At 44.6% G+C, this 27627-nt stretch overlaps 1 protein-coding gene across 7 annotated transcripts in view; it reads left to right on the forward strand.

Moving 5' to 3' along the window:
* The window catches only part of Kif13a (kinesin family member 13A), a 177642-nt gene that overhangs the window by 130916 nt on the left and 19099 nt on the right, over positions 1-27627 (forward strand). For 5 of the 7 annotated variants that reach the window (XM_051194333.1, XM_051194336.1, XM_051194337.1 and 2 more), the window contains 16 exons: positions 1040-1180; positions 1922-2071; positions 3996-4157; positions 5775-5948; positions 8855-9006; positions 10750-10882; positions 11043-11189; positions 15165-15203; positions 16781-16880; positions 18119-18245; positions 21276-21331; positions 22081-22205; positions 22410-22586; positions 24426-24518; positions 24644-24796; positions 26894-26971. In XM_051194333.1, coding sequence (XP_051050290.1) covers positions 1040-1180; positions 1922-2071; positions 3996-4157; positions 5775-5948; positions 8855-9006; positions 10750-10882; positions 11043-11189; positions 15165-15203; positions 16781-16880; positions 18119-18245; positions 21276-21331; positions 22081-22205; positions 22410-22586; positions 24426-24518; positions 24644-24796; positions 26894-26971 — 2007 coding nt within the window. The remainder of the gene's footprint in view (positions 1-1039; positions 1181-1921; positions 2072-3995; positions 4158-5774; positions 5949-8854; positions 9007-10749; positions 10883-11042; positions 11190-15164; positions 15204-16780; positions 16881-18118; positions 18246-21275; positions 21332-22080; positions 22206-22409; positions 22587-24425; positions 24519-24643; positions 24797-26893; positions 26972-27627) is intronic. The other 2 variants (XM_051194334.1, XM_051194339.1) reach the window with 1 other exon arrangement.

Here is a 27627-nt window from a genome sequence, read left to right on the forward strand (position 1 = left end):
CTCCAAAACAATACAGAGAAACCCTGCCTCGAAAAACAAAACAAAAGATTGATTGATTATTCATTGACTGAAGCAGTGTCTAATAATCCCATGCTGGCCTCAAACTTACTTTGTAGCTAAGGATGACCTTGTACCTCTGATCCTCCTGTCTCTACATCCCAAATGATGACCTTACGGGCATGCTCTACCACATCTATTGCGGGTGGTTCTGGGGTGTAACCGAGGGCTTTGTGTATGCTAAGCAAACACTGAACTAACTGAGCCACCTGCCCAGCCCTCATAGTGGCCTTTATGTAACAAAACTTGAAGTACCCTTGCCGTTGAATAATAATTAGTCATAATGTGATAAATCTATACAATGAATTCCTATGCTACTTTAAAAAAAAAAAAAAAAAAAAAAAACAAGTTTATGAAGAGTAGTCAATGAAAGGCTGTAGACGGAGTTTCTGTCCTGCCTGGTCTCACAGCCATTTAGTCCCAAATACACAGAGGCTCTGATAATTATAAACTGTTCAGCTGATGGCTCAGGCTTCTTATTGGCTAGCTCTCTCTTAATTATTAACCCGTTTCTATTAATCTGTGTATTGCCACGAGGCTGTGGCTTACCCATAATTCTCCAGTGTGTTCTTTTTTCGGCAGCTGCATGGCTCCTCTCTCTCAGCTCCCTCTCTGTGTCCCTCTTCCCAGCATTCCTAGTGTGATAGCCCCGCCTGTACTTCCTGCCCAGCTACTGGCCAATCAGCATTTATTCACCAACCAATAAGAGAAACATATTCACAGCACACAGAAGGACATCCCCCACCAAAAGGAATTGATTGTGATATAAAAACTGGACAGAGATTGGTATATGTGATTTTGTGCTTACACGGGCTTGTGATTTAAAAAAGAAAATAGTGCGTGCATGGCATATCTAAAAGAGGAAAAGTGACCAGAATATTCCTAGGTGATAATGTTTTACCATCTTTTATAAACTTACAGCCTCACGATAATGCAGACAACCTTTAACTGACAAAAATCTTGATTTTCCTTCATTTTACAGAGAGGGGCGATAGTGAGTGAGCCAGCCATTCAAGCGAGGAGAAGAGGAAAGAGCACCCAGGTTTGGACCATTGAGAAGCTGGAGAATAAACTAATTGATATGAGAGACCTTTACCAAGAATGGAAAGAAAATGTCCCGGAGGTAAGAGAAACAAGGTGGCAAGGAGATGTGCTGTATTCAAACCACAGACAAAAATGCTCTCGTCATTTACCCAAGGGAGATAAAATGCCATCCTTACAGAGAGCCAGGCCTGCTAGGATCACACAAAATTCAGACGGGTGGAAGGGGATCCAGGAACACCCAGGCAGGGGGTCTCTCTTTGCTTTGTCTTCACTATTCTCCAGTGAAAGGAGAGGAAAGAAGTTTCCATGCTGGTGGTCTGTGTCCTGGAAAACCAGGCCGGCTGGAGTCGGTGTGAATTTCATCTTTATCTGCGACTCCGCATGTGCCCCTAGCCGTGTGCGCCCCTAGCCGTGTGCGCCCCTAGCCACGTGCGCCCCTACCTGTGTGCGCCCCTAGCTATGCTCATGGCTAGGTAGATTTCTAAATGTAATTGTAATGCACATGATGTTCCGTTTTGTTTTTAACATTTGACGTTAGTAATAGAAAGGAAAATTTGGTGCAAGTTACAGGGCATGCCATGAAACGGGCTGCAGGTGTGGTATGAGTGAAGCTAGGTTTCTCTACATGTGCAGCCCCCTAGTGGACACATCCGACTCATACACTGGGTTTATGTGGGCATGGTTCTGACTTTATTTCTTATTTATTTCTATAAGTGCGTCGTCTAAAGGTATGTTTAGTGCTGGTTTGAAATAACATGATTTAAGTTGATGCTTTGTCTCCTGACCTCTCACTCAATGAAGTGCCTGTCCTGCTTCTCAGGCCAAGAGGCTTTATGGGAAGCGAGGAGACCCTTTCTACGAAGCTCAGGAGAATCACAACCTCATAGGTGTGGCTAATGTGTTTTTGGAATGTCTCTTCTGTGACGTGAAACTTCAATATGCAGTACCCATCATCAGCCAGCAGGGGGAGGTAAGGACACACCAGCCCCTAGGAAGTGACAGGTGTGAAATTTTGTTAATCTCTGCCTTTAGGAAGATCAGGATACTTACTCTGTGCTTGTGTGTATATGTGTTTGCATGTAGGAACTGGTACCTTCTGGGATAGTCCTGCTCACTGTGCTAAAAATACAACTTAAGTGGACAGTGGGTCCAGTGGCTGAGGCCCTTTTGCTCAGGGGCTCTTAATCTGCAGTTCCTGGCAGACTCTGAGGACCTGAAATTACATTAAAAATGCACTCAAGGCTCAGCACTCAAGCATTTGCTGTGCAAACCTACTAACCTGAGTTCAATCACCAGTTCTCAGAGTGGAAGGAGAGAAAAGGCTTCCAAATGTTTTCCTCTGATCATCACACATGTGCTGTGGCATGCACACACCTGTACACACACACACACACACACACACACACACACACACACACACACACGAGTAAATACATGAAGATGTATTCAGTTTCAGGCAAGTATCTCGATCCCTCTATCCCCCTTTCCCTCATTCCTTCCTCCTCTCATTTCTCAGATACCGTCAGCTAATTTCTCTCAGCTCCTTGGCTCCAGTGACAGCTGCTCTGTTGAGTCTGAGCAGTAAGCATTATCCTTAGTCTGGTGTGCTGGCTCATCTCTATAATCCTAGCATTCGGAAGCTGAGGCGGAAAGATCATGTACTTGAGCAGCCTGAGCCATCTCAAAAAAGAGAAAGGAATACTGCCAAACTGGGCCCACTCCAGTGAAACACTTTGTCACTAGGAACTATAAATATTCTAATAAAAATGACCCCAAAAGAACAGTTATTTGGGGCTGGGGAGATGGCTCAGCAGTTAAGAGTGGCTTGCTGCTCTTGTAGAGGGCCCAAGTTCGAATCCTAGCTTCCCCATCAAACAGCTCACAACTTCCTATGACTCCAGCTCCAGGAGGATCTGATACCTTTACATATTTGGACACCAGCACTCAAGTGCAGGGACCCACACACATACACATAATTAAAAAATGAACTGGTTAAACAAAGGAATTGTTGCCCAGAGCCGAGAGTGGGGATGCATATCTATTATGGAAGCACACAGGGGCCTGAGGCAGGAGGATTGTGCAGCCTGGGGTTACATTGTGAGCCCTGCCTCAGCAAATCAAAACCTCACAAAAACAAGCAAACAAAAGAACTGCTTTCCCACGCCCGTCTGGCTTTGTTCATGTGATTCCTTCTGGAATAAGAGCCCGTTGCCACCCCACACAGTCCTTTTTCGTGCAGCTCCGTGTTACACACATCCACCCTTGCTGAGCTAGGGGCCATGTCTGCCTGGTGTACTGTCAGAAGCACAGTGCTTGGCACAGTTCCTGCACCCATCAGTTCTCAGTAAATACTTGCTGCGTGCATACATTTATCCCACGCAGAACCACTACCTGTATGTCAGCCGCTTTGTCCTGTTGTTACTGGGTTCTGATTTCTCTGTTGTCTTTCTGACTGTGAGTTCACTGGCAGCACAGCCCACTCCTCTCTTGGTGTCCCAGTAGGCTAGGTCTTTGATAGACTGAATAGGTTACCTAAGCACATGATCAAATAAATGAATATGTAACTATATAGACAATGATGAGACCAAAAGTAACAGAAGAATATGATCACTCCTTTGAAGTTGCTCCTTGCCTGAGCTGAGGAAAATGGGTACACCTAAGGATAAGTTCTAGATAGCAACTTGGGAGGGGACAAATTTGGCTCAGAGCAAGAAAAGAAGGTTACCAGGCATATCTGGCCCTGGGAGGGTGGGTTCTGGGTGTCCCTCCTGGAAATGGCTTGGGAGGAGGTTGTCATGTTCCCAGAGGTGGCCAGACAGAGTGCACGTCTGTCTCGGGCTGGTGTTGACCGGGTACACCTTTGAACTCTGAGATGCTCTTGTTCCTTGATCCAGGTTGCTGGGCGTCTCCATGTGGAGGTCATGCGTGTTACAGGGACTGTTCCAGAGCGCGTGTCAGAGGATGACTCTTCGGAGAATTCTAGTGAAAGCGGAAGTCTTGAAGTTGTGGACAGCAGCGGAGAAGTCATTCACCGAGTCAAGAAGCTGACATGCCGAGTGAGAGGACAGTGATCAAGGGGCTCACGTAGACCCTGGCAATGCCAAACCATACATAAGAAGTTTATGAGTTTTTTTATCCCGCACAATAAAAGCTAAAGTGTCTGACGGGAGATGCAGCCGTGAGCAGCACTTCTTCTAGAATAATTCTCTCATGACAGTTGTGTAAAATTCCCCCTCTACCTTCAGTATCTAGACAAAAGTGGTTCCATGATGCCCTCCACATACCCAAATCCACATGTGCACAAGTCCTTTGTACACAGTGGGCTGTGTTTGCATATAGTCTATGCACAGCCTTCTACACGCTTTTAATAATTGCCAATAAAATAACGTGTAGTGCAGTGTGAATGCTGTGTAGTAGTTATGTCACAGGTCTAGTTAGCTTTATCTTTTTATTTTTGATAGTTTTTTGAGGTGGGGCCTTTCAGTTATGTAGCCCTGGATGTCCTAGAATTCACTATGTAGACCAGGTTGGTCTCCAACTCACAAAGAACTGTCTGCTTCTGTCTCCTGGTGCTGGGATTAAAACCACTCTCCACCACACCTGCTTTAGTTTTCTGTTTGGCACGGCCTAGAGTTACCGGAGAGAGGAATGGCATTGGTGAAATTGGCTACTAGGCCTGTCTGTGGGGGTTTGTCTTGATTGTTAATTGATATGAGAGTCCAGCCCACTGTGGGAGGCGCCATCCCCTTGACAGGTTGTCCTGCATTGTAAAGAAAGCTAGGTAAGCATGAGCCAGCCAGTAAGCAACATTCCTCCATGGTTTCTGCTTCAAGTTTCTGCCTGGACTTCCCTCAGCAACAGCCTATGTCCTATAAACCAAAATCAACCCGTTCCTCCCCCAACAGGTTGCTTTGGGTCATGGTTTTTACCACATCAACAGAAAAGCAAACTATAACAGTTACTTAGAGAATAACAACAAGATAAAATCTACACATGTCAGTACGCTGTAGTTGTTTAGGGTATATCTGACCAATTGGCTAATCCATAGGAGTCAAATCTATAAAGAGAGAGGACCATATGGCACAGTATGGAGAATATGTTAATGAATTATGTTCTTCTAATAAAAGTTATATCTGTATCAGAAACTCAGTCACGAGTAAGATTATACAGGAATGTGGGTTTTTTTCCCCACAAATAAGTAAATACATTTCTTTTATTTGAAGATGAGCCCACGTATTAGACATGATAGTGCACACCTTTAATCCCAGCACTCAGAAGGCAGAAGCAGGCAGATATCTGAGTTTGAGGTCCCCATAGTTTATAGTTCTGAAAAAGGATGGACTAGGAATACATCTGAGTCAGTGTGAGGTCCTAAGGTTCTAAGTTCACTGCAAAATATAGATGATAGATGGATGGATGGATAGATACATAGATACATACATACATAGATAAATACATACATATGTGCATACATAGATAGATAGATAGATAGATAGATAGATAGATAGATAGATAGATAGATTAGATAGATGACAGACAGGTGATAGATCGATCAATTGCAATGAATGGTCTCAAATACTCTGAAATGGATGACTGACTGATTTCATCCCCTCTTAGAGATGGACCAAACTGTGGAAAGAGTTATAACTTCTTTTTTTTTTTAATCTCCCCAGGTGATAATTAAAGAGGCAACTGGGCTGCCCTTAAGCCTCTCTAATTTCGTCTTCTGTCAGTATACATTCTGGGACCAGTGCGAGTCTACAGTGGCTGCCCCTGTGGTGGACCCAGATGTGCCTTCCCCGCAGTCCAAGGACGCCCAGTACACAGTGACCTTCTCACACTGTAAGGTATGGATAAAATGAGGTTCCTGGCCAGGAGTAACATTCTGTGCTCAAGTGTATGCTCGAGGCCCCTGGGTCAGTCCCCAGCACCAAAATGGCCATGACAGAGTCAGCATCGGCTGCATGGTGGGGAATGGAATTGGACACGGACTTTGAAAAAAATCGGATTTTTTTTCTGCAACACTACATGTAATTCTTTTGCCATGTACTCTGCAACACTACATGTAATTCTAGTGTTTGGACAGGACACCTTCCAACTGTGTGGAGCTTTCTTTCTTTCTTTCTTTTTTTACAAGGACCCAAGATCCCTTATTAATTTTTTTAAATGCTTTTATTATTGCCTGGCAGTTTCAGAATTTTAGTCATTTTCATGCCGAGCTCCCTTTTCTCATCTCCCTCCCTCTTACACTGAAACCCTCTCCCCCTCCCCCCCAGTCACCTCCTACTTTATTCTACCTCTTCCTGTGTCTCTCAAGAGTTAAGAGTGTCTTGCCTGAGCGTGGCAGGGGGGATAAAGGTTGACACATCAACACCTTCTCATTGGCTGCAACGCTGAAGAAAATGACACTCCCCAAATCCACTCAACAGTACCAGAGGCCTGCTGTGTAGTTCAAACAGGCCTGGGGCTCAGTGTGTAGTCTATGCTCTCCAACTCATGGCTATCCCCCTGTGTCAGCCCCCCCCCCCAAGGGATGCTATTACAGGTAGGAGCCCCCAGACTTGGCTTACATCTACTTAAGTCTTAGACGTTCTCTGTGTGTGCCTGTAACCCTGGCACAGAGGAGGCTGAAGTAGCAAGATCACACATTCTAGGGCAGGAGGATCCTCTCTCAGAAAAGTTTTCACTATAAGTTCACTTTTTTAAATGAACATAGTATTTAACTGGACTAAATGATCTTCGTTATAAATTCAAATACCTGGAGAATATGTAAAATGAAATATGAACAGTCGCAACTTGAAATCTTATTCTACAAGATTTATAACCATGTTCCTTGTATAAATATATATTATCTTTATTTTCATTTTATCTTCTGAGATGGAGTCTTGCTGTATTGCCCATGCTGGCCTTGAACTCCTGGACTTGCCCTATCCTCCTGAGTAGCTGAGACATCAGTTGCAGGTCCCTGTGTCCTGCCACATATTTTAGTAAGCTATTTCCTATGTTCTTACCTGTTTTTGTCTTTCTGGCTTTCACATGGCACCATCACCTAGATTTCTCTAAGGTGGGCTCTGCCTTCTGAGGAGGCTTCTCCTAGACAGATAGACAGCTTCTCTGCAAATCCTGTCTGTTCCTTCTGACTGTAGCTCAGAAAAGAAATTCCTCTTGCCACCTGTAAAATTTCAGATGTGCAAGACTGCCAGATCTTTCTTTTGCTGAAAATAAATACCCCACATTTATTTATTTATGATTTATTTCCTCCTCCCTTCCTTCCTTTCTTTCTTTTTTAAATTAAAATTTGCTTATTTAGGGCCAGACAGTGGTAGCACTCACCTTTAATCGAAGCACTCAAGTGGCAGAGGCAGGCAGATCTCTGTGAGTTCAAGGCCAGCCTGGTCTACAAAGTGGTTTCCAAGACAGCTAGGACTACACAGAGAAACTCTGTCTCCAAAAACAAAACAAAATAAAGCAAGATTTGCTTATTTATCCGTTCAGTCTATGAGTGTTTTGCCTATGTTCTGTATGTGTGCCATGTACATGCCTAGTGCTCCCAGAAGCCAGAAGAGGGCATCAAAGCCTCTGGAGCTAGTGTTACAGGTAGTTGTGAGCTACCAGGTGAGTGCTGGGAACCAAAGTGGGTCCTCAGGAAGAATAAATGTCATCTCCTCAGCCCCAGGCCTACATCTCTTGACCCATATTTGCCAAACTGCATTCTTAAAATCTTTAGCTATTTTTTTCCACCTGTAATGTTTATTTTTAATACTTACGTTGTCATGCAAAGTAATCGATCTTATTGTGATATTTTCAAACACATGAGTCCTATAACCTTGTTCTAATTCATCCCTTCTCCTGCTGCTGCCTCTCCCATACCCTTCCCTACACACTGGTTCCTTTTTCCTCCTAAGAAATGTTCCCCCGTTTTTTGTTGTTCTCGCTGTTGCTGTTTCCCTAATGGTCTTTTAAATACTCCCCATCCCTCTTTGTATCCACAGGGCTGTTTGTATCAGGAAGGCAAAGGCTAGATTCTAAGTGTATGCTGTTTGACAACTGTTTCAATGAATTTGGATCCCAAAGTCCCTGGGTTCACAGTGTGATTTTAGAGGTTGTTAGGTTCTTTTGTTTTGTTTTTCACTTCTAGAGTATGCAGGTTAAACCCATTGACTGTTATAATTCTTTTCCTTCGAAAATTCTGGGTCTGTCTCCAGATGAAATAAGGAAGTAGACAGAATAAGGCTCAATCCATTTAGTAGCTGTTTCTGGAAACAAGTGTGGAGTAACTGCCCGGGTCTCTGCTTGTGCTCCCGAGGAGGCTGGTGGAAAGGAACGTGGCATGACTCTGGGCTTACTGAATGTTCTGGGTGACCAGCCACAGTTCTCAGGGAACTCTGTAAATTTCCACAGTTGTGGGTTTGTGTTTTAGAGGGAGGAATTGAAGTGAGACGCACGGAATCAGATAGTTTGAGTCCCTTACTCACTAAGTCTCGAAGTGCAGCAAGGGTCATCTGGAGGTCAGGGTGGTTCACTGGAGCTGGCCATGAGCCAAAGTAAGAGATTGCAGATCCCAGCTCTGTACCTAAAGCAGTTCAGCTCTCTTCATTGGGACAGAGTTATCTCCTAGATCCCATCCAGATACAATGTCCTGTGATCCTTCATGCTAGCCTACCGAGGAGATGGGGCTTAAGGTGGAGAGCAGATAAGTGGGTGCCATGATGCCTGACTCTCAGTGTGTCAGTGTGCCTTCTGCTTGTCCCAGGACTACGTAGTGTCTGTCACGGAAGAGTTCCTGGAGTTCATTTCTGATGGCGCACTGGCAATTGAAGTGTGGGGACACAGGTGTGCTGGGAACGGAAGCTCCATCTGGGAGGTCGATTCACTCCATGCGAAGACAAGAACACTGCATGACAGGTTTGTTCTTGCTGTGAGCCTTAGACCCAGGGGTCAGAAGCAACTGTCACAGTAAGTGAGAGTAGAGGCTTCAAACCCTGGGGCTTCGATCAAGTTGCTCGACCTTTGTTCCCATGTCCTCCTTTGTAAAATTAGAATGCTAGAAGAAGCCACCAAACATCAAAACACACTGTGGATAGAGTCATTGCAAAGAACGAGACTGAAATAATTGCTGCATGTGAAAAAAAATACTTGATTTTACTTAACACCATGCACAAAAATCACTGCAAGATAATTATATGTTTATTTTTAAAGTATTTATTACATTATTCTTGTGCACGTGTGCACGCGTGCGTGCGCACACACATGCACACACAGAGGTCTGAGGACAGCTTGCAGGAGTCGGTTATCGACTTCCACCACATGGGTCCCAGGGACTGAACTCAGGTCATCTGGTTTGAAGGCAGGCCCCTTTACCTACTGGGCTATCTTGTTGACCCAAATCATAAATTTAAATGCAAAGCAAAATCTATAAGTCTGGTAGAAGAAATCTATAAGTCTGGTACAAATTTTTTATTGCTTTTTAGGTTCTTTTGAGACATGATTTGGTTATAGGTTAGGCTGGCCTCAAATTTATGGCAGTATCTTGCTTCAACCTCCCAAGTATTGAAGTTACAGATATGAGCCACCGTGCCCTGAGTTTTTGTGGTTGTCATCATTAATGATGTTGTTTTAGGCAAGTGTTCCCTATATAAATCATCTGGCCTCAGTCTTGCAATCCTCCTGCCTCAGTAAATGCTAGTATTACTGGTGTGCACCATGCTGCCCAGATGCAGGTGGTGTCTTTACAACTTTTATATGGGCACAGGTTCCCAGGCCACAATAGCCATAGGAGTAAAACTTCCAGGTTGGACTTAATTCTACATTAAAGGCCTAACTCTGAAAATAAACAAGCAAACATTAAGATAAACCATTAAAAGAGAGTTTGATGTCTTTTTTTCTCTTTCTAACATTTCTGGAGACTGAACAAAGGCCTTTCCACATGCAAGGCAAGCATGCTACCATTCATCCCCAGCCCTAAAAATGTTAGTTTCTTATAAAGTTGATCACTTGCCTCTTCTATGACCCAGCAGCCCTATACCTGGGTGCTTTCTTGAGAGAAATGAAAAAGTTAAGTCCACAAGAAGTGTTCGTGGCAGCTTTGCCAATATACCCAGTGTCACAATGAACCCAGGTATCTTTCAGCAGGTGAATAAACAAATTACTGGATTATCCAGCCAAAGAGCACATTAGTCAACATTAAAAGCTACAAGAATCGGGGCCAGGCATAGTGACACATGCCTTTAATCACAGCACTTGGGAGATCACAGACTGACAGATCTCTGTGAGTTCAAAGTCAGCTAGGGCTATATAGAGATACCTTGTCAGGAAAAGAAAGCAGCAGCACCCCTCCATTGTGCACAATGAAATAATCAGACTTAAGAGTGCACACCACGTGGTTCCATTTTGAAAAAGGCAGAGCTAACTTGGGTTTGTCAGAGCCCCTGGAATTCTGCACCTGATCTGTATACATCACTGAAGGTAAGGTATGGGTCAGTTAAACAGCCTAAGAGTCCATACCACAGGGTTGTGTGAGCGCTCACTGAGGAGATAATCTGCGAGACACCTGGGGCACAGTGCCGGGACATGCTCAGGGATCGGCATTGATTTCCGGTCGCTGACGGTGGCCCTGGGTGATGCTTGATGAGATGCGGTTTTTCGCAGGTGGAATGAAGTAACTCGGAGAATAGAAATGTGGATCTCCATATTGGAGCTGAATGAGCTCGGGGAATACGCTGCGGTGGAGCTTCACCAGGCGAAGGACGTCAATACCGGGGGTGTCTTTCAACTGAGACAGGTAGGAAGCTTTTGTCTGTTTTTCGTGTCTCCTCCCTATTCCACTCTTGGAGTTTCTAGGCATACCCTGATGATTTTGTATTTCTGTTCTCAAATTATGTTCTCTTGTTTCTCTTCCTCTATCCCCATCCCCGGCATCTTCACTGCGTTCTCGTCTGCAGGGTCACTCCCGTAGAGTTCAGGTCACAGTAAAACCTGTACAGCATTCAGGGACACTGCCACTCATGGTTGAAGCCATCCTGTCGGTATCCATTGGTTGTGTGACTGCAAGGTCCACCAAGCTGCAAAGAGGCCTGGACAGTTACCAGGTAAGACATGGGTCTGGGGTAGCGTGTACCAAACACTGGGGGTGTAGCTTGGTTAGAGAGCATTTACCGAGCTGGTCTATACCCAGTACTCCAGATATTTAAAAAAAAAAAAAAAAAAAAAAAAAAAAACTTGAAAAAGATCAAGCAACTACAGAAATGGTTCATCAGTTAAATAATGCCTAGTGCTCTTACAGAGAACCCCAATGCAATTCCCAACACCCACGTTAGGAAGCTCGTAGCCACCTGTAACTCCATTTCCAGGAGATCCACTGCCCTCTTCTGGCCTCTGAAGGCACCTGCACTCACACTCGGACATACACACACACACACACACACACACACACACACACACACACACACGATTTTTAAAAGAAAAATATTCTAATTAAAAAATAAGTAATTTAAAAATCAGTTAGTGCAGACATAAGGAAGTTGATGTACAGTGGAAATCTTATTTGGGAGAACAACAAACAATAGTTACCTTAACTGCGTATGTACCCCAAGTCACATCCCTGTCTGTTGCCTTTTTTCTAAGTATAAAATGTTGTTTGCTTAGTGTTACTCAGTGATGTTTACTTCTTAAAGCCATAGCAGTCACCTGCTTTGGGCTGCTTTTATTTTATATCTGGCCCAGTATATGTGAATATTACTGCCCAGTCCTCTTGCATTGCTATCAGAAAGTCATTCCTGTATACCATCACTTTAAACCAATCTTTACTGCTCTTTTTTGTTACTATAAAAACTGTGCCCCTGATCATTTTGACCATTCAATCTCCATTCTCAAAGTCCATCCTTCTCATTAAGAAATAAAAGGATGCTGGCTATGGTGGCACATACCTGTTGTTCCAGCACTTGGAATGCGGAGGCAGGAGAATTGGAGTTCAGGATATCCTCAGCTTCAACTGAGTTTGAATTTGAGTTTGAGGCTAGCCTGGGCTACATGAGACACTGTGATGATGGGCAGTGCAGAAAGCTAGTCTGTGCCCTGGGAGAATAAACTTCAATAACTATCCTACTAAAGAATGTATGTGCTTCAAGGGACTGGGCACAGTTGAACCAGGGTCCCTCCATTGTCAAATGTGGTAGATAGCATCACTCTACCTTGCCAGAGAGAAAAGATCTCCCTCCATTTCTCTGAGGATTCTGGGTATCAGCCCAGGAAATCCTGAGTGATGATTCTTTTTCTGCCACAGTGTCTCTTTGGTTCCATGGTGTTGGGGCAGACTTTTCTGAAAGCTGGGCATGAATACAGTGTCCTGGACTTCTCCAGACAATGCCCGCTCCTCCTTTCTGACCAGACTCCCCTGCAGCTCAGAGTCTGCATGCTTCCTGGAGGGCAAGAACAAAGGGCAAGGAGATAGGGCATGTGCTCTAGAACACGTCTCTACGACCCTGGTGTGTTTATAGCCTGTGAGTAAGGAATTGAATTATGCATATCCTCACTCCAGGCAAGTCCCTCGGGGAGCCAGTAACTTCCAGGGTGAACACAAGAATTATTTGGTAGCACAAAAGTCATAGTCAGGAGACCCAGGTTCTCCATTCACTGCCTGGTTCACTTAAACATTGAATTCTTTCTTTCTTTTCTAAAGTGATGAAGTAGACACAATAATTCTCAGAGTTTCTTTTTGTAATAAAACTATGCGGCTCAATCAATCTCCAGCATAAGATAACACATGGAATTCGTGTAACTTAAGCTGTGGCTTCTAAAATGAAAATCATTTTGCTCTGCTAAATGTTCCCAATTCAAGGGCTTTATAAGAATTCTTTGTAGTTTTTTTTTCATTTTTTTAAATTATTTTCTTTTGTGTGTATGACTGTCTTGATAGTATGTATGTCTGTGCAACACGTGCATACGTGGTGTCCATGGAGCCCAGAAAAGTCCTTGAGTCGCCTGGGAATGGAGTTAAACATGGTTGTGAGCCACCATGTAAAGTGCTGGGAATCAAACCTGGGTCCTCTCTGAGAGCATCCAGGGCTCTCAACCACCAAGCCTCTCCCTAGCCTCTCCCTATTTGTAGTTTTTAAAATAGCTATACCCCTTGAGTTAAAACTGATTCTTATTTATTTTATCTTATTTTGGGGGTCTGGGCATGGTGAGGCAGACCTCTGCAGAGCAGAGATGCCCTGATCTTTTCTCTAAGTTCAAGGCCAGTTTGGTCTACACAGTGAATTCCAGGCAAGCCAGGGGACACAGTGAGCTACTGTCATATAAAAATAAGTAAGTAAATAAATAAATAAATAAAAGAACTGATTTTGTTGTTGTTGTTAAAAATGTGTATTTGGAAAAATTAATTGTAGCTCAGTGCTACATGCTATCATAAGAATGAACTGCCCGGGTTAGGGTAGTGTTGGCTAATCATTAGAATACAGGCTATTATAAATATATGTGAACTCCCAGGCTCAGTCCTCAGCATCTCAAGAGGAGAGCGTAGTATTAGCCATACAACGTCAGGCTGTGATTTTCTTACCCACTTCCCATGGTCAAGGTCATTATCTGCAGACTTGCTGCTGGCTCAGTGCTTTGCAATTGCTCTGTGCTGATTGTTGAAGCCAGTACAATGTACAACAGTGTTAAAGCCTGAAAGCTCTGGCTGGGTTTTGGTTGATGAAAGTACCCTTTTAGTCTTAAAATGTAATGTTACATTGTTGCCATGTATTCTTTGACACACATAAAGAAAATCAGTTCAAGATAAATTCTCTCAGCTTCCACTTAATACATAACCTTATAATTGCTAGTAGTAACAACTAGACTTAGAAGTCATGTATTTTGAAGTGTATGGGTAAAAATCATATTAACCACATTTTAATGACTATAATATTCTCTCCTGTCATTAAAATAGATTGTTACAAATTTAAATAAAAGATTTCACTGGGCATAGTGGAGCCTTTGTGTAATCCCAGAATATGGGAGAGGCAAGAGGATCTCTGTAGGTTCAAGGCCAGCCTGGTCTACATAGTGAGCTCCAGACCAATCAGGACAGCATAGTGAGACCCTGTCTCTAAGTTCACAATGATGAGGATGATAATGATGAATTGAGTGTTCTGTAGTCTCATTTCTAAGGAAAATTGTCTCTACTCAAACTCTTGTTTTCAGTGTGGTTCTTTCTCTTGCCTAAAGATTTTACCAAAATTGTTACCTTGTATAATTATTGCAAAATGCGGCTGTGCCTCTGGAGCCGTTGTGATCCATCTGCAGAGGACACTGGTAGCCTGCGCATTCCAGTAGCTCAGCTTCCCAAGCAGTAGCCAGCACAGAACCTTACATGCCCTTAGCCTGAGTCCCCAGGCGTTTCTATGGTAACTTCATCCCTGTGAGTGATGATCTCCAAGAAATGTCTCCTGGGGATGGAGACTGGAGGCCTGGCTTCTGCCCCGAGAGGCCACCATCCTTGTGAAGCTTAGATTAGTCATTCCATCCTCTAGGGTCTCTGTGAGAAGAGACTCTCTTTGTAGCTTAGCCTTCTGTCAAGCTAAGATCATTCCAAACCTCAGACAGCCTACCTGTCACCAGTGGCACAAGGCCTGACCCAGGGTTGTTGTCTCAATCCTTATCTAAGGGTATTCTCTTTTTTTTTAAAAAAATTGTTTTCTTACTTAAAAAAAATTCTTGGGGTGTTAAAATGACTCAGTGGAAAAGGCGCTTGCCTCCAAGCCTGACAACCTGAGTTTGAGCCCCAGAAGCCACATGGTGATAGAAATGATTCTCAAAAGTTGTCTTCTATTTCTCTCACACACACACAAACACACACACACACACACACACACACACAGAGAGAGAGAGAGAGAGAGAGAGAGAGAGAGAGAGAGAGAGAGAGAATTTATTTAATACTTCCTTACCTTTTGGGGTTCACTGAAATGATTTATGGGGCTAATGTTGGGCGAGGCATCCACTGTAACATGTGTTAAATTATTTTCCCTGTGTGCCGTTTGAGAAAACAAAATGCATGTCCTTTATGTTTATTTTTTCCCCACCAGAGAGATGAGGAGGATGGCGATGATATGGATAGTTATCAGGTATTGCTGCCACTGTCAACCCTGTGCATGGGGCACAGCTCTCGCTAATCGCCAGCCTTCGCAAAGCAGAGGCCAGGGAGGTGGAGACAGGGCCATGGAGTGAGAATGGGCAGCTTCTCACTTGCTTTTGGTTTGCTCTGTATGTGATCAAGGATGAAATTTTTTTCTCTTGATTTTCCTGCCCATTCCAAATCTGTAACCAGACACTGCTCTGATTGCTCTGCCAGCCCCAGTGACCAGCTAGCAAAGCCGTGCCACGATGGCAATATTAAGATGAATGGTCTCAAAATACACAATGTTCTCTGGTCAGTTTTTTGGTCCACTCTTGTCTTTCTTCTACTTAACTGCACATTGCCTCTCACTTCTGGCAGATTACTGTCACCCTAAATGCCGTTTGATTTAAAACAAAACAAGCCACTTTTATTGGGCAACAAGCTTGGAGACTGTGCACAGACCTTTGTGTTTTTACATAACCAGTTTCCCTCTCATTAGAGTCAAGCTTAGTTCATCATGTTGAGAATTTAAATAGCAGTGTTCTCTTGTTGGGAATGCGGGATAGATACCCAGTCAGCCTCAACTAGCCTGACAGCCATGGATGATGGCGGGGTCATGGTCCAAGTAGTCAGCCGAGATTACAGTTTCGGGCATGAGCTCTGAGTCTCGGGACATTGTAGGAAAAGGTTCCAAGTTCCCACTCTTAGGATCAGGTCATTCTTGTGAGGAAAGCTAAGACAAGGAGCATCTGGGGTAGAATTGATGGGTTTGTTTTTGCTGGTTTTTTTTCTCTCTCTACTCATAGATGAAAGGGAACAAAGACAGACCTGGGGGGGGAGGAGGTCAGGATCCCCTTAGATCTCAGCTGTGCCATCAACTAATGTCTTGTGGCTTTGGGCGTGCTTCCTGCCATGTTTACAGTGAAGTCTAGCAGTTGCTTCTGGGAGTTCTTCTAGCATGGCTGACTGCATGTGGAGTTTTTGCATGGGAGATCTCTGGTTATCCTTGTGGTGGCGGTTGGCTGTAAAATCTTTGCAGCAAATATAGACGGTTTTCTGCTGACCTGTTCTTTGCATTTCAGGGGGGGAAATTGTGTGTTAATAGTAAGGCCATTGAACTCTGAAGTACATCAACACCGTCTCTCGCCACCATTTGATGTTCTGTGCTTTAAGCTTTGCTTACGGGAGCTCCTGCTTGAAATCCACATCTTTCGGGGGATTGGGACCATGCAAATGCACACAGACATGTGTGCGCACACATGCAGCGTAAAATCATCTTGCAGCTTAAAGATCATCCTGCTCTAGCATCATGAGCTTGTCTTGCCCTTCAGTGTAACTATCCTTCTGATTCAGGGGCTCTGATTTCTGGGTACCAACATCCTTGGTCAGCATGGAGTAATCTATGACCTGCTTTCTCACATATTAATTAATCACTATGACATTCAATGGCCTTTCCTAACCAAAAAAAAAAAAAAAAAAAAAAAAAAAAATCCCCCAATCTATTTAAATACCTTTTTTATACTAAAGGAATCATTGTCTACACATTCTATAGAGAAAGAAAAATCTTCCCTCTCTTGTCATCAGGAAGAAGACTTGAACTGTGTAAGAGAGAGATGGTCAGATGCACTCATTAAACGACGGGAATACCTAGACGAACAGATTAAAAAAGTCAGCAATAAAAAAGGTATGTGATGGGGTCCAGGAGATGGTTCAGCAGATAAAGGCACTTGTCGTCAAGCCTGACAACACAAGTTCCTTCCCCAGAGCCCAAGTGATAGGCGAGAACCAATACTTACAAGCTGTCCTCTCATGTCCATATGTACTGTGACATGCTTGTCCCATCCCACACACAAAGTAAATAAAAGTAAAAAAAAAAAAAAATGTACCTGGGATTAAACACTCATAGGAGCAGCTTTTTCAGTATTGTACAGTGGCAGTCATCACCATCATCATCATAGTTATGAACTATAGCTTTAATCCTATCTCTTGAGAGACAAAGGCAAGTGGATCTCTATGAGCTCAAGGCAAGCATGCTCTACATAGTGAGTTCCAGACCAACCAGGACTACACAGTGAACCCCTGCCTCAAATGGATGGATGGAGAATGGATGGATGGATGATGGTTGGATGATGGATAGATGGATGATGGATGAATGGATGGATGGATGGATGGATGATGGTTGGATGATGGATAGATGGATGATGGATGAATGGATGGATGGATGGATAGATAGATGGATGGACGGACAGATGAATAACCTTGTATTCTCACCTTGGCTTCACAGTCACTCATGGTACTTAGTGCTGTCCCAGTACATGTGGATATTGCTTCCTTTCATGTCAACATAATTCACCTTGATAAACCATCTTAACCCCTATGTGGTGTAGGTTCATGTGTGTTTGCCTAGGTCACTGATGAAAATTCAGTGAGTGTACCCAGGGAAGCCCAGAATTGAGTTAGGAGCATGAAGATTAAAAAAAAAAAAATATATCCAGTAAAATCCTTTTCACAATGAAGGAACATGAAGGAAAACCAATGTTTTGCAGAGCAGGGGTATTTGGTGCTTTTAAATGTCCTGTCTTTGTAATGTGTCTTGTCTTTATAAGCTACATCATATCAAGTTTGTAAAGTAGATGCGGTGTGTATTCCTAAACCTTCCCAAGATGCAGCACCAGCAATGCCCCCTTTCTGGCCACTGCCCCTGCTCTGTGTGTTTCTTCTGTCTTCTGCTACCTGAAGCTGGCATCACATCTTATGTCTGTCTGGATGTTCATGCTTGATCTTCAGAGCCTCGTTCCTTCTTTGGAATAGGGAAGAGATAATGAACACTTTTGGATGTTCCAGAGTGAGAATCTTGTTGTGTTGCATTTAGCAGTTTCCCTTCTCAGTTGCTGTCACTCATGTCCTCCTGACATTCCACAGAGAAAACAGAAGACGACATGGAGCGGGAAGCCAGGCTGGTGGAGCAGTGGGTAGGGCTGACGGAGGAAAGGAATGCGGTGCTGGTACCTGCCCCCGGCAGTGGCATCCCCGGGGCACCTGCTGATTGGTAAGGCCACCCACCCTTTCTGCAGGTCAGGCAGGGTGATGAACATCACCTGTGACAAGAGCTGTGCATCTGGGATCAGCTAGCTACAGCTGAGGGAAGGGCCACCCATCTCCAGCATTCCATCCTCTCTCTAACGCGACATTCCCCTTTTCCTTTGAAGGGGTTTCTTGGGTCCTGTTTCCTCCCTCTAGACTGAGAAGGAGGTTTCAAATTATACTGGGTTAAGAACATGCAAAATAGAACTTATTTGCCCCGGCGCATGCTTAATGTGGCCAGTATTAATGGCACAGAGCAGTGGCCCTCAACCTTCCTACTGCTGCGACCCTTCAATACAGTTCCTCGTGTTGTGGTGACCCCAAACACGAAACAACCTTAGTTGCTGCCTCACAATTGTAATTTTGCTAAGCTTTTGTTAAATTTTAAGTGGAAGTTCTTATTAACCACGTGGGCGCCATTTGTAAGGAGTACAGTTTTTCCGCCTGCCGCCGCCTGGTCTTGTCCTGCTGCTGCGCCAGCCCCAAATAATACACAGAGACTCTGTATTAGATATAATGCTGTTGGCCCTGTTACTTGTTTCTTATCGGCTAGCTCTGTCTTAATTACTAACCCATTTCTGCTGATCTATGTTTTTCTCTTACCGGGGAGCCGGCGGCATACTGCTTTCTTCAGACTCTCCATCTTGACTCCTCCCTACTACTTCCTATTTCCTCCTTGTCTCCTAGTCCCTCCTATCTTCCTTTCCTATTGGCCAACAATGCTTTATTATTAACCAGTATGAGAAACATACAGAATGACATCTCCCATCAACTTTTATGAGTCATAAGCTTCTGATCGTCCTGCTTCCGCCTCCCAAGTGCTGGGATTATAGGTATTGTGCCAGTACACCCATTTTTATACAACGCAGGGGATTGAACCCAGGCCTTCGTGCATGCTAGGCAAGTACGCAGCCAACTTAGCTCAGTTTCTTATTTGTGTTTCTCAAGCTCCTTTTTGCCTTTATTCCTGGTATATAAGGGGAACTGTGTTTTTTGTTCTGTTGTAAGACTTAGAGATAATATATAAAGAGGCTTGTTCATCTGGATGTAGCCTGTATATTATAATGCATATTGTACCTATAAAATGCCTTCGTATATATTTAATGGCAGCTGTTTGTTTGTTTACTTGCTTTTGTTTTTTGAGACAGTTTCTCTGTGCAGCCCTGGCTGTCCTGGAACTCGCTGTGTAGACCAGGCTGGCCTCGAACTCACAGAGATCTGCCTGCCTCTTCCTCTGCCTCTGCCTCTGCCTCCTAAGTGCCGGGATCGATGTTGTGCGCCACCACTGCCCAGCTGCTCTGTTGACTCCAGTTCTCGTTCTCACTGTAAAACCATGTCTTGGACATTTGCTTATATATAATTTTTGTTGTTGTTTAGATTTCTTGTTGTTATTGTTGTGGGAGGAGTTGCTTTTTTGTTGTCACTACTTATGTTTTGTTTTGGCGGTGCTAGGATCAAGCTCGGGACCTCCATGTGAAGCCAGCACTCTACCCATGAGCTCCATCCCCAGCCTTTGGTCTTATTGGTTAGGAGAAAATCCAGCATCCCTTTTGAATGGAGAGGCACATAAGGGGTATCTCCATCTCTCTTGATAATGGAAGTAGTATTACTTTCATTGTCTCCTTTGAGGAAAAGGGCGAATCTGTGTCTGCAGGCACAGAGCTTCCGGCCTGCTGCTCATTGCAGCCTCTGCCTTTGTGTATGTAGTGTGCAGTCTCTCTGCAGACTGCTCCCGGTGAGGAGGCAGCTCATTCTGACCTTGTTGCTCCTCAAAGCCCTTCCTAGTAAGCTGTCCTCACCTGAGCCTGCCAGCCTGCCTCCCTCCTCTCTCTCTCTCTCCCCTCTCCTCTCTGATTTTTCGAGACAAGAGTTTCTCTGTGTAGCTCTGTAGACCAGGCTGGCCTCGAACTCTGCCTCCTGAGTGCTGAGGATTAAAGATGTGTGCCACCACCTCAGCCTCTCTTTTGTGATGGTTTCCAGCCTCACATCATCTTGAGTGTTCATAAAAATGTCACCCTGGGTCCCGTCCTAGATCTGATTCAGAAGAGGAAACACCTGCCCAGGGCTCTTGAAGAGCCCTCTGCAGTGATTCTAATGAAGCCGGGCCAGTTTGAGCAATGCCCTTACGTGGTCTCTGCTTTCATGGGGTGTACTCACTCCCTTGGAGTTCTCTGTGTGACTGTCCCTTTTGTTTACTTCCCTGGGTTCTGAGCCATCCCCTCCATCTAACAGTAGCTCCCTTGTCACTATGGCAGGGATTGCTTCTTTCTTTAAAAATACTTCATTTATTTCTCATTCCTAGGTGTATGTATGTTTTGCCTACATGTATTTTTTGCACACCATATGTGTCTCTGCTGCCCAAAGAGGCCAGGAGAGGGTATCAGATCCCCTGGAACTAGAGTTATAGAGAGTTGTGAGTCACAGTGGGGTGCTAGGAACGGAACTTGTGTCTCCTGAAGGAAGAGAAAGTGCTCCTAACTGTTGAGCCATCTCTTCAGCCCCTGGAGCTGTTTTTTTGAAAGGCTTTAAATAAATTTCGTTTTAGTTACTCACCTCTAATGCATATGACTAGTCGTTCTTTTATATAATAATAATTATAATATTGTAATAATACAATGATTCCCAGGACTTGGGTCAACATGGGAGTAAAAAAAAAAATGATATGTTTTTATAGCAAAGTTTTCTGTAGGAAATGAAAGATTAAAAATGATAGGGGCTGGAAATACAGCTTAGTGCTATTTGCTGTCAAGCCTGACAGTCTGGGTTTAATCCCAGGATTCCTGCAAGCTGCCCTCTACCTTGGCATGTGTGTCCCCTCACATACAGAGACATAACAAGATGAACATAATAAAGAAACGTGGTGGTGTGACATGTGTCGGTTCCACAACCCCACAGTGGGTCCCTTCCATTTCCATGGCTCTGCAGTGAGTGTTTTATTAATTAAAAACTATAAAGCACACATGTTCTTACGATTACATTTTGTCATTGAATTTAGGGTCCCACCTCCTGGAATGGAAACACATATACCGGTTCTGTTTCTGGATCTGAATGGTAAGTAGGTAAGAATTATCAAGGTCAACTAAGACCATCATCTCCTCAGCCACGTGTTCTTTTGGTGTATAGATCACTTTGGTAATTACTGATATGGCACACTAGGTGACAGTTTGACTCTGGACACATGTATAAGCATGGCCTATCATCACGGAGGAGGGCTGTGGGTGTCTAATCTCACAAAAAAGCATCCAGGACATTGCTCAGAACACATTAATGATTTGTGGCCCCTGGAGATTGTGTGTTAGGCTTGGCAAGGGCTGAGGAGCTGCATGTCTGACCCTCAACCCTCAAGGTAGGGAGAGGAAGAGAGGGTAATGGACTTCCGGTGACATGACAGAGAGGAAACCAAAGACAGGGGGTCACAGGAGAAAACGCTACCAGGAAACCCATTACCTTTAGGCTTTTCCTTTTAATTAGTAAAAAAGGTATAAAATAGCCGGGTGATGGTGCCACGCGCCTTTACTTCCAGCACTCAGGAGGTAGAGGCAGGTGCATCTCTGTGAGTTCAAGGCCAGTCTGGTTTACAGATAGAGTTCCAGGACAGCTAGAGCTGCTACACAGAGAAACCCTGTCTTGAAAATAAATAAATAAATAAATAAATAAATAAATAAATAAATAAACAAACAAACAAACAAAAAGTATAAAATGGAAAAATTAAGTTTAAAGGAATGTTTTAAAACATTAGTACTTGCTTAAAATCTGACTTTCTTTACTCTGTTTTCATCTTGTGCCTTGAACTTGATCAGCGGACGACCTTAGTGCCAATGAGCAGCTGGTGGGCCCGCACGCATCGGGCGTGAACTCCATCCTGCCCAAGGAGCATGGCAGTCAGTTCTTCTATCTGCCCATCATAAAGCATAGTGATGACGAGGTAATTTACCCCCAGGTCTCTGCTGAGGTCTTCACATGAGCTCTTAGCCTGAACAAAATGCTACCCTTGTCACCATTCAAAATAGATGAAGGAAGAAATGTATTTGGTAACAGCAAGTAGAATTGATTTTCTTTCTCTGGGGTGTCATAAACTGCTCTACCTGTCCTGGCTTACTCCTGTCCCCGAACATTCTGCTCCTCCCAGGTTTCAGCCACAGCCTCCTGGGACTCCTCGGTACATGACTCTGTTCACTTGAATCGGGTCACGCCACAGAATGAAAGAATATACTTGATCGTGAAGACCACAGTTCAACTCAGCCACCCGGCAGCTATGGAGTTAGTGTTACGGAAGCGGATTGCAGCCAATATTTATAACAAACAGGTAGTGGCAGGGCAATATGCTCTCCTCTGTGTCACATCATGTTTTGTAACACCGGTAAACAGGCTTGGTGGAACCCGTGACCATGGTGGCCAGGTGAAGACCGCAGAAGGAAGCGTCAGCCCTAAACCATTAACTTTACCATGTTGACTGGCTCAGCAGTTAGGAGCACTTGCTGCCCATCTAGAGAATTTGAGTTTTCAGATGCCTCACATCGGACTGTAACTCCAGCTCCAGGGGATCTGACTCTCTCTTCAGTCCTCCTCGGGCACCCACACACACGTGCAATCGTGTACCCACACACAGACACATACATACACAAATGAAATAAACCTTCTCTTCAAAAGAAAAGAAAAAGAACCTATTTCCAGGTGATGGTGGTGCACGCCTTTAATTCCAGCAGAGGTAGAGGCAGGTGGATCTTTGTGAGTTCAAGGCCAGCCTCATCTACTGAATGAGTTCCAGGACAGGGTCCAAAGCTACAGAGAAACCCTGACTCGGAAAACAAAGCAAACACACAAATAAATAAATATTTACAAAGAACCTATAGTCCTTGCAGGCAGCAGATATAACTATCTTAGCAGCAGCAGAGACAAGAGGCCCAGGCACGTTAGTGATAACACTGAGGCCGTGTAAATTCCTGCTGCTTTATCAAACCCCATGTCAGAGGTACTGTCAGCAGAGCTGACAGCGCTCCAGCTTGTTCTAGGAAAACTGGCTAACCCCTGGAGAGATGAAGAGCAGTTAGCACAAAGGAGGCTGACAAAACCCACAGAACTCCAGGGATGCCACACCTCTGCCAATCTAACCCCAAAATCACAGTTGTATGTTTGCTCTTCAAGGTATCGCCGTGCAGCTTTGGTTGGAACTCTCTGTATAGACCACAGCTCACAGAGACGTAAAGCCTTGAGCTCACAGAGATGCTCCTGCCTCTGCCTCCTGAGCACTGAGATTAAAGATGTGAGTCCCTACACCAGCCTGAGAGAAGAAGTTTTAGAAAGAGCTTTATTACATTTGTGTATTTACTTAGTGTATGTGCAGTTGCATGCTACAAAGCATGTGTGGAGATCAGAGGGCAGCTTGCGGGAGTCAGTACACTCCTTCCACAGTGTGTATGGGTCCTGGGGATCAAACTCAGGTCCTCAGGCTTGGAGACAAGTGCCTTTCCTCACAGAGCCATCTTGCCAACCAGAGACAAGATATTGAGGTTTAACTTTCTCCTTTGATTTTGTTGTTTTCTGCTCACTATTATTGATTTAATTATGTATTTTAGTGGGTTACTTGAGACAAGGTCTCATTCAGTAGCCGGGACTGGCCTCAAGCCCATTATATTATCTGTGCTACCCAGACTAGCTTTGAAGTTGATACGGAATCCTCCTGTCTCAGCTTCCCAAGTACAGGGATTTACAGACAGAACTTACATGGGAAGGAAGTTTTATTGGGGGAAGGGAAAGGAGTGGAGGAAGTGGGAGAGAGAGAGACAGACAAAGAGACCTGCCTCCACAGAGAAAGGTCGAAAGAGCAGGAGTAGACGGAGCCTGTCTCTTAAAGGGACCTCCTGTGCCTGCATAGTAGAGCCAGGTGCTGCTTGCCAGGAGCAGAGAGAGGGGGCTGACACACTGTGCCAGATTACCAAGGGGTGGGGCTAAGTTCGCCCGGATGACAGCGACCGTGCCCACCTCCTTTTACGTTTAGGGGTTTTGCTTGATTTTCTTTCTGTTTGGTTGAATTTATCTATACTATACTCCTTGAACCATTTGGTAATAATTCTTTCCTGGTTTGCAGAATATGAAGTAGATTTGCCACACAGTTTAACCCAGCTTTCCTTTCTTCTCCTACCAGAGTTTCACCCAGAGTCTGAAGAGAAGAATATCGCTGATAAATATATTTTACTCTTGTGGAGTGACCTATGAGATCGTGTCCAATATACCAAAGGTAACACGTGCTGCCCCTTCACGTGTCGTTGTGGAAGAGTGTAAGGAGAGCATCGGTTCGCCGCACTCCGCACTTACAAGAACGCCATTCACAGAAAAACAGTCGTCTCATTTCTGTGCCTTTAGGCGACCGAGGAGATCGAGGACCGGGAAACCCTGGCTCTCCTGGCAGCGCGGAGTGAGAACGAGGGCACTTTGGATGGGGAGACGTATATCGAGAAGTACACGCGTGGTGTGCTGCAAGTCGAGAACATTCTGAGTCTGGAGCGGCTCCGGCAGGTGAGTCGTGTCCTGAGGATGCAGCGCCAGTCTTCCCCAGCAGTGGGGAGAGACATGGAGTTGGAGGTTTCTGTCCCGACAGGTCCTATCACCCTTCAGCCCCAGATAAACACAGCGATGCTATATTAATTATAAAATTGTTGGCCAATGGTTAGGGCTTCTTACTGGCTAGCTCTCTCTTAATTATTGACCCATAACTACTAATCTATGTATTCCTACACGACTTTATCTTATCAGAGAACCCCTGGCGCATCCTGTCTTCCTGGCGTCTACATGGTGTCTCTTGGAGGCCTCTCTCTTCCCTTCCTTTTCCCAGCATTCTCCTTGTCTCCTAGCCATTGGGTAGCCATTTCCCTAGTGAAAGGACTCTGATGAGAGGAGTGTGTGTGTGTGTGTGTGTGTGTGTGTGTGTGTGTGTGACATGCGTGTGTGTTTCTATGGTGTGTGTGTTGTGTATGATATGTGTGTGGTGTATGTGGTGTGTATTGTGTGTATGTTGCATGTGTGGTGTGTGTACGTATGTGTGCGTATTGTGTGGTGTGATTGTGTGGTGTGATATTGTGTGGTGAGATGTCTGTGATGTGTGTGGTGTATGTATTGGTGTGGTATGTATGGGTGGGGTGTGTGTGTGTGTTCATCATGTAGGTGTGTGGTGTGGGTGATATATATATGGGTGTGTCTGTGCATGTGCACGTATGTATGTATTTATGTATGCATTCTTGGTTTTGATAATAGGGTCTTGCTCTGGAACCTGCCTGGCTTAGAACTCAATGTATACGTCTGTAGTTGGACTTTCCTTTGGACTGCCAGCTCACAAGTAATGACACAGAGACTTATTATTAATTATGAAAGCTTGGCCTTGGCTTAGGCTTTTTCCCAACTAGCTCTTATAACTTGACACAAACTCTTTCTATTAATCGACGGTCTGCGAGTGGCTTGGCTACCTCCCCTCTGTGTACTATATGTCCCACTTCTTCAGGTTCTTGCTGGCATCTCCCAGGCCTAGATTCATTCCCAGCTTCTCCCTCTGTAGTCCCACCTGTTCTTTCCTGCCCAGCTATTGACCATTCAGCTCTTTATTAAACCAATCGCAGTGATACATCTTCACCCAGTGTAAACAAATACCGTCTCCAGTTTGTGGCTGGCCTCCTGCCTCTGCCTTGCGTGCTGGGATTGTGGATGTGTGCTGCCACATCAGCCCCCAGGCACTGTGTTGAGATGATATAGCTATATTATGTGGCTTACTTGTCAAAATAACCCTCGGGTGAAAGTACTAGTGTAATTCATTTTTCCTAAGAGAAAGTCAAAGCCGGGAGAAGCTACACAGCAGGGCATTGGTGTAAAGCCAAGTAGAGCCCAAGTAGATTGACTCCAAAGTCCTTATGTTGAACCACGTTTTATCATTTTATTCCCAATATTCAGGCATCTAAGTTGCCAGTGGGACATTTGGTTTAAAATAGTGAATTCAGACTTGGTAAAGTGCTTGCCCAGCATGCTGAAGACTTGGGTTTGAACTCCAGTACTGAATAAACTGGGCATGGTAATGGTGTGTGCACTTGTAATCTCAGCATTTGCAATGTGGAGGAGCCAGGAGGCTCAGAAGTTCGGTTATCTTTGGCTACATAGTGAGTTCAAGACTATCGTAGGCTACATGAGAGCCTCCATGTCGAAGAAGAAGGAGGAGGAGGAGAAGAAGAAGAAATTACACTCAGCATTGGTGCGATGAGCAGGTGCATACCCCTTCAGAGCAGAAGCCTCCCAAATGCTGAGATTAAAGGCGTGCACCACCACCACCACCACCACCACCACCACCACCCAGCAGTTTGGAATTTTTAATGTTTTTGATAGGTTGGGTTTTCCTGTTTTGGGTTGTGAGCCTAGCCTTTTACAGCTGAGCTGTCCCTCCAGCCTGGTTTTTCTTTTGTTGTTTTAAACACATGTAGTCGGGGTACCGGTCTTATATATATTGGTTTGTGTTTGTGTACAATTGAAGGGGTTTTTACATTTGGGTTTTCTGAATCTTCTAAAAGTCACGTTTCGTTTATAATCTTATGAGGCAATCCTAGCTGTTGTCTTTGTGTTGCTGTGTGTTTACAGGCTGTCACAGTCAAGGAGGCCCTCTCCACCAAAGCCCGGCACATTCGGAGAAGCTTCAGTACACCGAATGTTCACAATGTGAGTACAGGCTGGCGGGACCTGCTGCTCATGTGACTCCAGGATTTGGGAATGGCGCACGGATCTGGGACATGAGTTTAGAGCTTAAATGGTAGGAACAGGAACACAGTCCTGGAGTGGGCACCCCAAAGTGCCTAGCCTGACTTTTGGTACTGGGGTGCCTACCAGACAGCCAGGCTCCCATAGACATTTGCCTGTACTGATCATCTTTCTCAACTAATTCATGTAGAAAATTCCCTTGACAAATGGCTTCTGCCAGTCGGGAAGTAAGGGCAGATTAGTGTAAGGACCACATCAAAGCACTCCCTTCCCGGGAGCAGCAGATGAAGGCGCTGCAGTGTTTCTAGGGAAAACCTGGGATTCCAGCTTCCTGATCTCAAGAATTGCCAGGAATGATTTCAAACTCAACAACTGTCTTAGACTAGCCCGCCGAGCAAATGTCCACACTCAGTACTGTATACAAGTAGATAATAGGGGGCTGGGAGACGCCTTAGTGCATGAGGACCTAGTTTGGATCTCTAGCATCCATAAAGAAAAGGAAAGGAAAGGAAAGGAAAGGAAAGGAAAGGAAAGGAAAGGAAAGGAAAGGAAAGGAAAGGAAAGGAAAGGAAAGGAAAGAGCCAGGCATGGGGTATGCTCTTGTAACAGGCGGATCC

Source organism: Phodopus roborovskii, unplaced genomic scaffold (genome assembly GCF_943737965.1).
Source record: "Phodopus roborovskii unplaced genomic scaffold, PHOROB, whole genome shotgun sequence".
Lineage (NCBI taxonomy): Eukaryota > Metazoa > Chordata > Mammalia > Rodentia > Cricetidae > Phodopus > Phodopus roborovskii.